Source organism: Corvus moneduloides, chromosome 3 (assembly GCF_009650955.1).
Source record: "Corvus moneduloides isolate bCorMon1 chromosome 3, bCorMon1.pri, whole genome shotgun sequence".
NCBI lineage: Eukaryota > Metazoa > Chordata > Aves > Passeriformes > Corvidae > Corvus > Corvus moneduloides.
Window position 1 is genome coordinate 14,988,905 of NC_045478.1, and position 16,527 is coordinate 15,005,431.

The window sequence follows — 16,527 nt, forward strand, 5'->3', positions numbered from 1 at the left end:
TTTCTGAAGTCAGACAAGTAATTTTTAGTTAGGAAATACAAGCACTCTGTATTAGATCTCAGATCATACCTAGAGAGAATATTGCAAACTTAAGTTCTGACTAATACTATCTAGAATTTTTGCAGCAGTCAGGCTATTCCAATGAAGATTAACATAAATCTTGCCCTAAACCATCTTCCTTTGTCACTATCCCCTGATTTGTGGTACCTGAATCTGCCTAAACTTGTTTGGATGATACCTTTTTATGGGTTTTACATTCATGGTGACATGAGTATACAAATGGACCCAAATGATGAATGTTAAAGCATAAATCCAAATATCAGTTCTATTTTTGAAATATTGTTGTACACAAGAAAATTTAAAATTTATTTCAAAGGCTACTGCCCAGATTAAATTTGCTTTTCAAATAAGCTAAACTTCTCCAGTTTGTGTCAATGGCTTTGAGTTTGAAGGCTGTTTAACATACCTTAAATACTGTCAGTACTTTTTTAGTTGACAATCTGTAGTTCATTTCAAAACATGTAATACTTTAGACAGTAGGAAATTTAAATGTAGCAAGAAGAAGTTACTTTGAAATAGAGACAGAATTCTCCCACTCTGGTCTGACTTTTTTACCCTGTCTGCCTTTTTACAAGACTGAAGGGGCTGGCACAGACAGTGTTGTATAATTGAAGGGTGTTTTACTGCATTTCCTAAAAATCAAGTATGTAGCTCACTAAATCTGTTTTTGTTGGCTGTTTTGTTTATTTTTTAATCTGCCTTTTAAATGAAGAAAATATAAAATGGAGGACTTGTGTCAGCCTTAAAGTGCTCCAGGGCATTTTTTATTAAGAAAACTGTAATGTTATTAACACATTCATGTTACAGTTTTATTCCTTGATCTTCCAGGCTAGTTATTTGAGCTCAGAGTTGCACACCTGTCCTTTGGTTTCTCTGTCAGTACATGATTAATACATGGGTTTTTTTCATCCTTGGAAGACTTACTAATTTCCTCGCACAGGCAAAGAAGTTTAGTTACATGGGCCTTTGGAGCGAAACTTTGAAGAACTGTATTACCTGATCTCTTTTCATGGTTTCATTTTCTGTCTTTTTCTGAGAACTAGGATTCACAGTTTTTATAATGAATAACATAATTTTCTCTTTGTTTGTTTACTTTAAGGTAGACTTGAATACTACTAGAAATGTGTCCTTTGAGATGTTGACAGGAACTGAGTTACAAGTCTTGCTGAATTCTGTAACAGAATAAATGCCTGGGGGAAATGCTACTAACTGTAAAAGGACAGTTATGTAAATAAAATCCATTCAATTGCCCATGCCCCTCATTGGCCCATAGTGCTAGTAATTATTCTCTTGTTTCAAATGCTCATTGGAACAGCTATATGAAATTGCCATGGCTATGATCAAGGAGGATACTTAAAATCCCAAATATATGGTGCTGTGTTCTTTGTAAGGAAAAAAAAATTCACAGCAGTGAGAGTCTCGCAGAGCAGGAGCGTGTATGTTCATGGATGGGTGCAGACAGACCCAGCATCCTCTGTCCATGATTGGAGTTGGCCAGACAGTGCAGGACTGTGCCCAGCCCAGCATACCCAGCATCTCAGCAGGTTTTATTAGTGTGGGCACAGTGCTGTGCTAACACAGCTACATGACTGCTGAACTGGAGCTGGCTTGTGTCCGGCCAGCTTGGAATGTGCTCCAACTGAGCTCATGTCTGACTGAATTATCTGTGTATGTGTGCCCGTTCTCTCCATTGTTAATGCCAAAGCTAAATTTCCATTTCAAACCCAAAAAATTACTGTCTCTTGAACTTCAGGATTATAAAAGATTTGACAGTGTGTATCATAATATTGCCTGTAAATGAAATGGCACGCATCAGCTTTTCCTGCAGAAGTTTCATCAGGATAGGGATGACAGTTGAGACTAGGAATGTCTGAGAACACTGCATTTCTTATAAAAAAGTAAAAAATCACTGCAGTTTTTTCTTTTGTGTGCAAAGCTGTAAGTAGAGGAAATACAAGGTGATTTTTTGCTTTTCTAGAAAGGACAGACAGGTTTGCTTTTAAATGGCAGGGTACCTCATATAAGTACACAGTGCAGAGTGAGCAAAAACCAAATTGACCGTTGAAATGAAATGTTTGTGTTACATAGGTAACATCTTGAGTGGCTTAGCTTGGAGACTTTGTTTTTGTTTTATTTTGTTGGGCTTTAATGAGGGCAAGTGCCTCTGACTGGAAGTGGGCTGTTTGCCACTCGTTTAATAGCTAACTTGCAGTTTATGCAAACTTTTGGAACCTGCTTCTTGCCAGCTGGCTTCCTGGTACATCACTTTGATGTGTGCCTCGGGAAGGTTGAAATGAAAGTTGTGTGTGCCTTGGGATAGTTTTTAGACTACTGACTCAGAAACGTAAGTTGAGTCGATAGTGCAACCAGGTCCTGGCCAAAGAAGTGAAGAGAGGCACAAGTTCCACTGACACATGGTGGTCCACTGGCCTGGGATCTAAGATGAGTCAGATTCTCTTTAATTGAGGCCGTCATGTTCCCTGACATACAACGTTGTCTTTGCAGGTTGTACAGAAAACCTCCTACATGTCAGCTCCTGTGTGTTCTGGGCGGAGAACAAGGGGCATAGATGTTACTCTCTGTGTTTACTTCTGGTTACACGAACCCGTCTGATCTTAGCACAGATGTTGCAAATCAGTCCTGTCTCATTTATTGGACTTGAAACTTTGGGCTACACATACATACTGAAACTGAAACTTGGTCTATTCATTAGACTGTTAAAAGAAGAGAGCAATTAAGACTGTAATTAATTGAGTGTAATATTCGGTGTTCTGGATTTTTTTTTTATTTTCCTGCAGTCTTGGCAGAACACTCCCTGTTGAGGCTAGAAGCAAAGTACTTTTGGTGTAGTGAAGATATTAAGCTCTTTGAGAAAATATAAATCCTGGAGCACCTCTGGCTTCTTTTCAGGTAGTTTTGGAAAATAATTTGATATCCTAGCACTCTCCTAGTTCAGGGCTGTTGGAGTTATAAACTGGAAGTATTTCAAGAGCAAGTATTTCTTGCCTACTCAATGATTCCGTTTCTCCAGGAGTATAAGGGTTCTGGTTTCTAATACAGTACCTACTTTGGACATGTGGCTCTCCTTATTGCTAGAAATATTGTGAATTTTGTCCTCTTAAAATTGGGTGGCTTTTCAGCTAAACCAACCATTGCTGATACTTCTTGCCTTTCACACATTCTTTAACTAATTTTGTTTTCAATTTTTTTTAGTCACTCCTCTAGCCTGGTTTAATTACTGTTTATCAGCATCTTTTTGTTTTGAATATTCCTCAAAAATGCTTCTCCTTAAAAAAAAGTTCTTTGGATTTAGATAAAAAAAGTTTTAGAAAACCTTAGAAAAACTTCCCTTAGTCATTAACCCTGAAATAACATAATCACTGATCAATGCAACAAATCCTATTAGCTTACATGTTTTCATTTAATGCTCTGGGTATTTGGTGAAACATCTGTAGAGGGACCTTGTACTGAAGGAAAAACAAGTGAAAGCAGTTTTTTAATACCTTAGTTCATCCCCTTTATTTCTTTCTGGGTATTTGTTTGGAGTAGTTCTAGAATGTAAATTAGGGATGAACATGCTTTGGTCTTACGCATCCAGATGAGCTGTTTCTAAATGGCTGAATTGACCAGAGTTGTGTTCAGTTCACTCACTGACAGAAAAAGCATTTATCTGAAATAGGTAGGTATTTTCTGTCAGTCTGGTGACAGAGTGCTCTCAGCAGTTCTATGCAAGATGTTATGACCATCAGATACCTGTCTTTATAGTCTGTGATTTTTCACTTTAAAAGGTGTGGGAGGTTTCTGCTGTATTATACTCTCCACACTTACCTCTATGGTTATAGTTATATGGTTATTTACCTATATGGTTATATATATGGTTTATAGTTTTATGGCTCTAAGACTTACATTCTCATCCATTTGGGATCTACTGATTGGTTTTTTTCTCTCTTGGGTCTTTATATGGTGGGAACACAAACCTACCTGTCCACACCTTGTACTTCATGCCTTTAGGGACAGTGTTTTGTATAGTCAGCTGTCATTCAAATAGTTTGTGGGTGCTGTTAGAGTTACAGTGAGATCTTATGTACAGATTTTTGGCTTCTTTGTGGTAAAAGCTATGAATCAAATGATGCAATTCTTTTTATATTTGTGTCTGGCATTTTGACACTAAGAGAACAGATTAGCAGTAGAGAGTAAGATTTTGATTTCTTTTAGAATGTTTTCATGCCTTCTGATTAGCAGTATTAGGTCATTCTGCATAGTGCTGCCTGAAATGTTGTCTTAAAGATCATATGATGAGGCTGTGGGTTTTAGAAGACAGTTATTCATCTTGTTTAATATAGCCCTTCTCTAACATGTTTTTTGTGAAGTGGAAAGCAACCATGAAACTGGCTTGTGCTAAGAGATTTTTTCTATCCTGAAACAGTATATAATGTAGAAAAAAATTTCATAGTCTGAGAAAAAAAAAATTGTAAAATAAAATGGTTGTTATAGAATGGAAAATGTTGGTCTTAATCTTAGTTTGTTCATTTTGAGAACTGTGAAATGACTGGAAAGAAGGGTTGTTATGAAGTAGTGTATTACAGTTGAGCTTTGAGGCTGCCAAGTGTCAAAAGAAGAAACTTTCCATTAATAAAAAGATACTGGAGTGCATCTTTGGCCTTTAAACTGAGTTTTGATATATCAATCTTGTAAAATTGTATTTTCTATCCATAACAGTCTAATCCTTTACACAAAAAAAAGTGCCTGGTGAATGATGCATTACCTATCTCACAGTATTTATAAGCATAGGAAAAAAGTTGTTTATCTTAACAAGCAGAAATGTGAGCTTCCTACTTTTAACCTAAACACTTTCAAAGTGAAAAATAACACACTGGGCTTATTCCCAACAAAGGATATCCTCCATTTCCCATGTGCTGGCTGAGAGACACGCTACCAGTTGTCACACGTATGTAGAAGGAAAACACCAATGTGTGATAATCAGGAAAAAATTTCGGATATTCCTGTAAAACTTGTTTTAGATGTTTTTTGGTGCTGATGATGTAGTAGTTTGACATGTGTAGATTATGAAGGTGTGTGAACCCTGCTTAGAGCTGTTGTGGCTGTTGGTGTACGAGGCAGCACTTCTTCAGTATTTTTGAGCAGACAGCAGCATGCTGACTGTAAAGTTATACTTCCTTATAGTTTACATCAAACCCTTCATAGAGCACAGGAGAAAATTCTTAAAAGCAAAAGTTGTATGCAATTATACCAGGTGATTGCTCTGACCATTGATACAAGAATCACATATTTTTAGTGTTGTGACTGTTTCTCAAGCGGTTGGTAGCAATGGACCTTCTGTTCTTGAGTTCTTGTTTTAAGAAACAGGTTTTGAGGAGGGGGTGTGCTCCCCTTTTTTAAGTCCTGAGTATCTGAAAGATATTTTTTATTTCTTAACTTGCACTTGTTCTTTCCTTTGGGCCATCGATTCTTCACTTGATTTCTGAAAATTTAGAGATGCAGTTGCCTAGCTTCAGTCAGTGAAGAGAGAAGCAGTCACAGATACTGAAAATATGTAATTGCTGAAAGGAAGTTTTGTACTGTGCTACGTGTCTATCAGCATGTAAAAAGAATTAGAGTGTTTTAGGTTTTGGATCAGAAAACAAAGCATGTGAGATTTTTGTCCATGTAGTAATTTCAACTAAGTCTTTATTTCATTGCACTTGAAAGTACAGGGTAATTGTATTGTCATCTTCTGCGCTGTACTCAGTATTGAACCATGTGTTGTGAGTTATGACTATTTTATGCAGAAATAGTAAAAGTTATGAAGACCTAGGATTTCTATTACAGAAAACCTTAGAAGTAAATAAAACTATCACATATGTGGAAGCTTTTGAATATTTATTTGAAAGGTACTTTCTACTTAAGATTATTTCCTGAGTTATACAAAATTTCTTTAGCATTATCCTCTGCAAAGAAGTTGGTTTATTCTGAGCTTATCTTCAGTATCTCTCTGGAGGAGCTGCACATTCCCAACAGGTAGTTGCTTTTCCTTCCCTTTGTGTTGTCTGGCAATACTTGAATAAACTCACGGAGAAGTCTTCCTCCCAGTTTTGCAAAAAGCAATTAAGCTGCAGTGGTAGGGAGTTATTAGAAACTCACACATTCCTAGATTTCCAGTAGTTTGTCAGTCATGTAAGGTAGACAAAGAGCTGGATTTGCCAGTACCTTTACATCTCTAGCATTCCTTGAATTTCCCTAAAATACAGATGATCCTCCAGTATGTTTTGTTTTAATGACTGTAAAGATACTTATGCTGTAACATTCCTTGGCATCTGGTGTGTACTGTAAGAACTCTGTTGTTCCCAGCCACTTAAAAGCACGAGAGGCAAGATCCTGCACAGTGTGACAGTTGAGGAATTTTCCTGTCCCGTCAAGAGAAACTGAGAAGGGGACTGCTGGGGCTTTGCGTTTCTATTTCATTCATTGGGTGTTTCTTGTTAATTTAGATTGCCATCAGAGGCTATTGCATACATACTAAAATCAATGCATGTGTTACTGTCATCTGTGTTAGTAGTGGGAGTTTTGACCATTGACAACCTATGCCCTTAGTATTGCAAGAAGTATCATTATGTGTTTAGAAACAGATTTCTGAACATGTTGGAACAGGTAAAAGCTGTGTAGAAGTTCTTTCCTTGTTTAAAATGAAGGCCAAGACAGTTACGAAGTTTCCCACCTACCATTCCCTTGTCTGCCTCTCCTGCAGTCACAATTGTAAATGCAAGGGAAGAACTTCGCGAGTAATTTATTCTTTCTAATGTATCCTGATAGGGTGGAGTTTTTGTTAGACCATGTAAACTATGAAGATGGTGTCATTTGTGAGGGAGATTGTGCTGGTTCAGTGACTCTTAGTCACTGAATAGTAAGTTGACTTCATGAAGGTTCTAAGGAGTACCAGAAGCTATGAAAAGGAATTGCTAAGAGCACTTAGTCAGATGTGATGGGGAATGGAAGGTGTGGATGGCCAAAGTATAATGTGGTTCCTGACTTACTGTCAGCAAGGCATTAGCTCAGCTGGGCATACCTGATCTGCGTCTTTTTTTTTTTTTTCATGGATAAAGAAAGACCATCCGCAGATGGCCATAGGTAAATAAAACCTGTGAAGTGAGTCCCTGCTGAACTTACTGCACAGTATTAAGGCAATTTACCTACTTGCCTCTGTTTTTACAGCAGATATGCTATAGATGCTGCTGTATTAGAATAAGGACAGACTTTTGGTAACTTTTGGTTTATTTTCAGCTAATAGTTTTGGGAAGGTGCTTGAAGCAGGTCATGGTTGTAACACACTCTTTGAGAAGCCGCTCTCCTTTTTCCTTTTGAGCTTCATTTGATTAGTTGACTTCATGTGAAAGTAATATGTTCTTGTACTTCAAGTTTCAGTGTATCTTTCTGACTTCAACATTGTCTCAACATTTAAAAAATGTAGGGAGTCTGATCAATAAAAGATCCATAGCAGTACTGATGAAGTGTTTGTTTTATGTGTGTCAGAACATGATAGGGATGTTGGTGCAAACATCAGACTCTACTCTTAATGCCGTGGCTGGTAAGTCACAGATGACTTGAGAAGTGTCCCGTTCTTGTTCTGTTGTGTGAAGAAAAGAGCTATTCTGGGAATTTCATTTACAATTTTAAGGAGTAACTTTATTTGCTTGAGGGCGTCTTTTCCCAACATTGTGAGCAACTGGACCATTGTCTCCTTCAAAAGATGGAGGCTTCACTAAGGACACTCACAAGTGAGAGCACACCCATGACTGGTTAACTGACTGTAATACTTGTCAGACCAGAGAATATGAGATTTAAAAAAAAAACCAAACCATCATTACATAGCCGAACTGCTTAGAATTATAAAAATAAGTACTCACTATCTGATAACTACCAGGGCGGAAAGATTTAGTTTCTCATTCCTAGAAGATGTGTGCAAGTTCCTGCAGCAGTTTTTGTTTAACACTGGGAAGATCTTGAAAGCAATTTTCCTTTAACATGTTCTCTAAGGAGTAAAACCTCCAAATAGTTGATTTGGCAGCTTCCATAGCATAGTGAAAGGTAGGAAAACCAACTATTCAACCTCTCTGATTAATGAATCTGCCAAAAATGTCTGGATGTGCTGGAGTTAGGATGAGAGAAAGAGCCAATTCATTGTTTAATTCAGTGAAATTTATGAGTGTGTGGGCTTAAAACCAACTGCAGTGCTGTTGTCAGTAGTATGCCAGAAAGGTGCTATTCAGTCTCTCATCGTCATGTCTGTAGTCCACTGAGCTACTTGATATCTTTAAAAGCACCAAATCTACACCATATGATGTAGAGTGAATGAGAGCATGAAATTTTGAAGACTATATGGGAGATTTGTTTGGAGTTTATTCCCCAAACCAATTTAATTTAGAGAATCAAAGAATTGTATTCAGTCCAATCAATAGAATTGCTCAAGAGATTAACAGGGCATATTTGGAGTTGATCAGAGAGCATTCATAGGAAGAAAGAAGATTACAGAAGAATGGCAGAATTCAAAATGACAAATTGTTTGGAGCACATTGGTTGCTACGGGAAACGCTGTGTATGGAAACGCAGTTGATAGAAACATAACAAGATCACGTGATCCCAAGGCTCCTTCCTAACACGAGCTGATCTCTTGGGCTGGCTATGACTGAAGGCCAAAAGCATAGTAAAAGAACAGAGAGCTGCAGATTTTCATATCTACAAGCTAGAAATAATCCATCTGGGTGTTTAGAGTTAGCAATTACAATTGATTTAATGTTAAGTGTTAACAAGGTGCAGCAAGGTGTTCTTCTCTTGACTTTTCAGTGCATCTAGATGGAAACTTTTCAAAGTTATTCCATACTGAGATCTGTCTAATTCTTAAAATTAGAGAACAAAACATTGAAAACAATACACTTAAAATGAATAGTAATTAATATTTCATGTAATTGCATTAATTAAACTTGGCTATACAATTAGGGAGCTAATTATGTTTAAAATGCAATTGCACATTTCAATCACTGCCCACACCCTGGGGATCACCATTTTTTTTACCACCCTCATTAGACCTTCTGTAATCTCTTCCTCCTGTTAAATGGTGTGATAGAAGCTGAGAATATGCATGCATAGATGTGCATCTGCTTTCTCCAGCAAATACATCCTGTTAAAGGTTTAAGGTGCTTTATCTTGTGCCGTTTCATTAAAAACAAACAAAATTAAGATTTTATTGTTATTATTTGTCTTCTCCAAAGAATTATTTTTGTCTCCTATAGGTAAATATGTATGTGAAGTCATCAAATCAGATACATAACATATATTTCATTTCAAGAAATAATAGTCTAGAAAATAATGTCTGTTGAAGTGCTTTAAGTTTCTTTTTTGGTTTTGTTTTTTAATGGGAATGGTGGAATGGAGGAGCCTTCTTGGATTGTGAAGTCAAGTCCCATCTTATCACAAACAATCAGATTGTATAATCTTTTCCTTAAATATTTCAGATTTCATCTGAAAATTAGTTGTTAGTTGTTCCCCACTATCTCCACTTAAAAGGCTGTTAAGAGTCACACTCCTCTGGTGCTTAGGTCAGCTCTAGTTTACAGTGTCTCTGTGATGTATTTATTCTTGTGCAAGCATTACTGTTTCAGAAATCCTCCTTGCTGCCTTTCACAGTCCTTGCTACAGTTCACATTCACATATACTGGAGTTGTACAAAATGTCTCCCCAACTCATTAATAATTTTACACAATGCACTGTACATAGAGGTCTGATGAAGATCTGAAAAATATGCTATTTTCGTTGTAATCACCATTATTCAAATAATATGGCAGTGAATGATTAAGTTAGTAGAGTTTTGCTACTTAGTAATGGTCTTAGTCAAAATGCATAGAAGGTACCACAACACACAACTGGAAGATTTTTGACAGAAGGTTTTACTTTGAAAATACAAAAGAACTGTGATAGGATATATTTTCTTGCTCTTTTGTTACTAACTGTATCACTATGGTGTGGCATGATATGGCCTTACACAGTTAATTTTTGTGAAACTGAAGTTTCTATGAATCTGTGTATTGCTGTCTCGTGCAGTCACAGCAGATAACACCTCTGCTTTCCAAAGCCTCTGGAACTGTGTGCTTGAATGATGTCCACATACATTAAGTTAGTCTTCTAGAGGGAATTCAGACAGTCTAAACTTTCCAAACTCTAGTGAATGATTTTCAAACCAGATTAATGCCGTCTGTGAACATTTTGCATATTTTTGATTGCAAAATACATCAGTGAAGATTGAGGGGTTTTTTGCTGGTTGATTCTTACTACATTTTGAGATCTTGTTTACTGCTAAAAGAATTTATCACTGCTTTGTATGACATCTTCCAGGAAGTTATTGTTTAACATACAGAAAAACAGATTTTGGAACCTGTTTTTACTCCCTGAGAAGAAAGGAGCAACTGTTCAGTCACTTCTGTAGAATTGGTCTCAGAAACCTTCTAACAGATACTTAACAATACTTGTCTGGATGTGCATTCAAAGTAGTTTAATTTAAATCTCTTGACATCTGACTGTGGAAGCTTCTGTACATCCTGGGCTTCTTTTAAGTTGTTGAGCATGTTTAATACTAGTTAGGATTCGGGCAGTTTTTCTGTGGCTTTAAGGGCTCTGCAGAGCTGGCTGTCAAACTGTTGAGTGGCGTTTAAAAGTGTACAAGTGCTGTCCGGTGTTCCAAATTGAAGATAAGGAACATCTGTTGTGGGCTGGGAATAATAACTATGCTGTCCTAGGGTTTATTAATTTTAGGAGAATTACAGACCAATGACAGGATGATATTTTCTACAGAAATGCTCAGGAATTAGGCATGGCCATAAGAACATTGCTGTACCGTGTAAGACTTCTGATGCTACAAGACTATGAAGTCAAACATCTTGTAGGATAGAATACAAAGAACTGTGATGTTTGAAGTTATTTTAAAATAATATTTAAAAAACATTTTTCTGTGAACATTTTTCTCTTCTGTTTCTAGAACAGTTTGATCTTAGACTTGTTTCTCTGCTCAGTTGCATGCTAGACCATTCATCATACATTGTGTTTTCTGTGTGTAAAGTTAAGAAATATTCTAATGTGTATAAGAAAAATTTGATATTAGGTGGCACAGTACTAATAATTATTAAGTCCACATTTTTTACCTCCTGTGGCTCAGAACAAGGTAAAAGGCAATGGTGAGGTGTCTGCATTACTGGTGTATCGTAGTGGTAAGTTTTGCTGTGGGGAGGAGGGGACTGGTGTGACCCATCTGTCACTCTGCCTTGCAGTGTGGTGGTGGGACACTGTGGGACATCTGTGCTTTGGTCACCTCATGGGTGCTGTTTCCAGTTGGTGAAGGAGGAAGGCACTGGGAGGGGAGCAGAGCACAGAGCACCCCCCACTTGCTGCTGGCTGGGCCCTGCTGGTGGGTGAGGCTCCTCTGTTCGTGGGCAAAAACATTTTCAAAGCAATCTTACTAACTTCAGCAGAAATTGGCAGAAATTGTCTCAAGAAGTGGTTATCCTACAGAAAGCAGAATAATAATGAAAAAAGCAAAAGATACTTATTTGATCACTGTTGGTGCTCATGTCTAGTTTTCCTGTCCTAAAAAGAATTTGGATAAAAGCTGAGCCTAGATGTGCACTCATTTAATAATGATTTTTCCATTGGCTGAGTGCAACTTTTCTAAAACTTGCGGAGAAATCTATTTGGTATGTCATAAATATTGTAAAAATTGTATCTGTCACTTAAGTTACATGCAGTTACCTACCTCATAACATTTTCTTATTCTTGCTGTGAATTTCAGTGCATTTTTCTCCGTTAGGTGTGGTAGATTTGTACCTTTCCAATCCAAATTGGCAAGTATATTGATTGACCTACACAAACTCCAGTGCTTTGTTTTGTTATGGTGGCTTTAACAGGGACTGCAGGCCAGGCTGAGGTGGTGCCAATGCTGGATGACAGCAGCTCCAAGGGGTCCCACTTGTGTTGGAATGTGGCCACTGTATGGAAACACATGAGCTGGGGGAAGACAGGCCAGTTTCACTTCTCCCACCTTGTCCCTGGAGGCCCAGTGCAGACCAACCCTCTCAATTGTTGCTTTTGTACCTGGGCACAGGAATGGTGGAACCTTGGAGCCTGCCATTCTGAAGTGCTTTCAGCATCATCCTGGGATGGCTGTTGCTTGACCGTGGAGCATTAAATTCTGCAGTTAAAATGCAATAGCAGTTAAATTCTGTGAAGGATTTCTATTGCGAAAGAAGGGCATTTCTTGTTTATGTTTTTATCATTGTGGCTGATATTGTTTGCCTTTTCTATTTTTAAATTTCTTCCTAAGCTTTAAAAAATGTTTCATATTAATGCACAAAGCAGAGCTCCTAAGATGCCCTAGAATAGGTGGGCAAGTGGTTTTAGTGGGGTGGAAGAGGGGGAAATAAGGTAATAAAATGTACACAGACATTTCTGTAGGGTTTTCCTTTCTGTCAGTTTACATGTGAAATTTGAATAATGGCTGGACTTTCTATTTTTTCCTGGTATTCTGCCACTGCTTTTTTCCATCAGTTATCTCATTTCCCCCACTTCGTTTTCTGTGATCTGATCATCCAACTCACTCCAGAGATTATAATGAATAATCATGTTATGTGTTTCATGGCACAGATTACACCCATGAAAGGTTTTACTCTCAGTATCAGATTTTGAATATAGGAATACTTGGAACTGTGAGTGGCGCTACAGCTGAAGAGTAGATAAACAGTTTTCCCTTATTTGTGAGACTTTTGCTTTAGTTACTCATTCAAAGGTTTATCCCAATCAAGATCCCATTGGGGGGTTGCCCTAAGTGGTTGTAGGGGCTTGGTTTCTTTGTGTTTTGTAGGGTTTGAGCAGATGAAAAACTTTATTGAAGTGATAGAGGTCTTCACTGATGTGCAGCAAGATAAAATGAAGGGGAACTTTTTATTTAATGGGAATGGATGTGAGTCAAGGATTCTCTAATTTCTAATAATCTTAGGAGAGAACGTTGTCCTTAAATTTTATTACAAGAGAAGTTTTGTTTAGTTAGTAAGTAGCTTGCTGGTTTTTTTAATAAGAAGGACAAACTGCTTCATCTGAAACAAAATTATAGTAAACTTAAGGTTCTTCCACACCAGTCATGCTTTGATCGTCTGGTAATGAGGCACAGATAACTGATTCCTCAAGTGGCATGCAGACATTCAATAGATCTAGCCTGCTTCCTTTTTAATATAAAAGCTTGGCATTTTAATAAGCGGGTTTGGGGGAAGTAAATTAAAAAATTAAAATCTGGATGGAGACAAAAGCTTCTGGAATGTTGGCAAGAAATCAATCTGAATGTTATATATATCATTTATTCCTGGAGCAGACATGGGGAAAACATAGGTAAAGTGTTTCTTGTTAGTGACATCTTGGGTATTTCCTTGGAAGCTTTTGGTAATTGGAATGAAATATACAGCATGGTAAAAAAAGTGCACTTTTTCCTTTGGCATGGAATGGTTCTCAGCTAGGGCTGAAATCTTAGGAAGATAATTCATGTTTAATACAGAGAGAATAGTGGGCTAGAATAAAATATTCTCTGGAGTGTTACAGGCAAAAATATGTTAGATAGAATATTATGGTCTAGAACACAATTTTACAGTTTTTTTGTGTGTAGTTGTCTTCAAAAGAAGACTTTTGAATTAGAAGAAACACTTAAATGAATGACATCTCATACTGTTATCATACGGTCATGTTAAAACAAACTATGTATATTTTAAATAAATAAATCACTTGTAGTTGTTTCCATAATTGAATAGGATCTTAAAATGTTGTTGTATCACAAGCATTCTTATGGTTGACTGCAGTGTTGTTAACATGAATTTTTAGCAAACAAATCAGAAACCTCGTTAAAAGTCCCACTGTAGGATTTAACTGGTCACTTAGCATTCTAAAATGTTGGCTGATTTGCTCTAGAGAGAGAAATGTAGTGTTAGATTTTTCCATGCAGCTAACTCACCTACTAAAATAAGACTGCTGGAACAGCTGAGTGTGACTGCATGAGTCAAGATGGAGAGGAATTTCAATCAGAACAGCAGGAGGGAAAAGTGAAGGGAGCTGATTTTTAACTTGGGAAGTTGGAGGAAGCTTATATGGAAAAATACATCGATAGTGTTACCTAATATTGTGCAAATAAATCCTTTGCCTCTTCATGGAAATATGCAAGTATTGTTAATATTTCCCATTATCTGCTCATACAGTTTGGGTTTATCCTTGAATAAAATACGTGAAATATATCCGTGGTGTTTTCATTAAAATAAATAGGGCAGAGTAGGATTTAACATGATTGCGTAGTGAACCTAATGAGTCCAAGATCCAACAGCACTTTACAAATTAGTTGCTATCTAGTGCCATTAGTTTGTAATTTCTTCTATAATGTTTGGCTCTAAGCTTTTAATAAATTAATCAGACAGGGACCACTTGAAACAGTTAAACTTGAAACCTCCAGACTGGCTGGTCTCAAATGACCTAAATTAAAACAACACTTACATAATCTACAGTACTCTTTATTGATAATGCAAGGAATAGGTTTAATTCTGTTCTCTAAGTGCTGCTCTTGAGGTCTGCAGTGGGATTAATTTGTTGTTCCATTACAGCACAGTAGCCAAGAGCCTAACTGTAGACTTTTTCTGTAAGAAAATGCAATGTTATAACTTTCCATAATATCCACAGGTTTTAGGACCTGCCCCAAAATGGTGTTCCTTCTTGGACAACTTGACTGAAGAACTGGAAGAGAATCCAGAGAGCACAGTTTATGACGATTACAAATTCGTTACCAGAAAAGACCTTGAAAATTTAGGTAAAACAGTTGTATATGCTCTTTGGCTGACTTCTTTGTTCAGTTTTTGAACATTTACACATCTGATTTTTCTAATTTCAGTGTGATGTATGAGGACTGTTATGAAATTCACTGACAGTAGTTTCCTCTTGTCTTCTTGGTTATTAATATTCCAGACTGATGGCTCTTAAGTTCTTTGGTTCCCTACCAGTTCAACACTAGACACTTGTGTTTCTCAGATTTTTATCACAAGAAGGGGATTGATATTTGCTGATATAATGTGTCTGAGAATCTGTTGTGTGTGCTTTCATATGCTACATGGAAGGCAGAGGAAGAGAAATTGGTTTAGTTTTCAAAATATTTTTGAGGTGCTCTAATAGAATTTGGAACTCGCAGCCAAAGGCTACCCTACTTGAATGTAATAATTTTCAGAAAATACAAATAATTCTAGGGCTAATAGTTTCAAGGAATTGGAACACTGAAAATTATATAGCAGAGAAGGCAAGCAAGCTACTTCTGAGACTTGCTAGTCCTTTTTCTGTCCATTACATGGTTTGATTGCGATGTTTTGCTCCAGTTTACTTAATTTACTTCTGACTGTTTAGAGTTGGGTTTGACCCAAACTCTTTAGCTAAAAACGTCTCTATATCACACTAAAAAGGGGATTATCACACACCTATGGACTTTGAAAAAATCCTCTGGAATTTTTTGTGAACTTCTATAGAGTATAGTGCATGCAGGCATTTTTTAGAAGTGCTCAGTAGCATGCATTATTATAAGAAAAGTGGATTTGGTTGCTCTGAAGAAGCTTAAAATTTTTTGCTGGCCAGAATGATTTTTTATTCCCAGTTTTACTTAGTCTTGATGTCATGATTGTGACTGTTAGATTGATGTTTTGCATTGGCAGTGCGTGTTTGTCTTAGGGAAGTGAACTGGCTAGCTTGGAATAGAAGTTCTTTATATATGAAAGCTCTTTGAAATTTGGAACTTTTTTCCCAGGCCTTGCTCATCTCATTGGATCATCATTGCTCAGAGCATATATGCATGGCTTCTTCATGGACATAAGACTTTATCATAAGGTAAATAAGGCTGCATCTTGTCAATTTTTATTCTTAGCAATAAAATATATGTGTTGGGGTTTTCTTTCTCTTTTTGTGGTGTTTTTTGGTTTTTTTGGTTTTTTTTTTTTTTTTTTTTTTTTTTTATTTTGTTCTGGGTTTTTTTTTCCATCCAGATAATGAACTGTGTCCTGTATTAATGGTATTTTCTTTTTACTCCCTCCTGCTTGTTAAAAGGCAAAAATGATGGCCAACCCCTTTGCTTATGAGGAATATAGAAGAGAGAAAATAAGACAGAAGATAGAAGAAACACGTGCACAGAGAGTTCAACTGAAGGTAAATCCTATAAACAAATAATATACTTTGGGGAAAACTATTCATAAAGAGTAATATATTCCTAAGTGTATCTTAGAGATGTAGCGACTTAGGATTTGATTCTGTTTATCATTGGACACACAAAGTAATTTATAGAACTTCTTGAATGGAAACATAAGATTCCCTTGCATGTGATTTTGAAAGGCTGATACCAAACTAAAAGAGAGCTCTCATCTCATTTGC

General features: G+C 36.9%; 1 protein-coding gene across 2 annotated transcripts in view; it reads left to right on the top strand.

Moving 5' to 3' along the window:
* Positions 1–16,527, top strand: part of NOL10 (nucleolar protein 10) — a 50,852-nt gene that overhangs the window by 21,293 nt on the left and 13,032 nt on the right. For both annotated transcript variants that reach the window (XM_032104270.1, XM_032104271.1), the window contains exons 14-16: positions 14,806–14,932; positions 15,911–15,990; positions 16,207–16,305. In XM_032104270.1, coding sequence (XP_031960161.1) covers positions 14,806–14,932; positions 15,911–15,990; positions 16,207–16,305 — 306 coding nt within the window. The remainder of the gene's footprint in view (positions 1–14,805; positions 14,933–15,910; positions 15,991–16,206; positions 16,306–16,527) is intronic.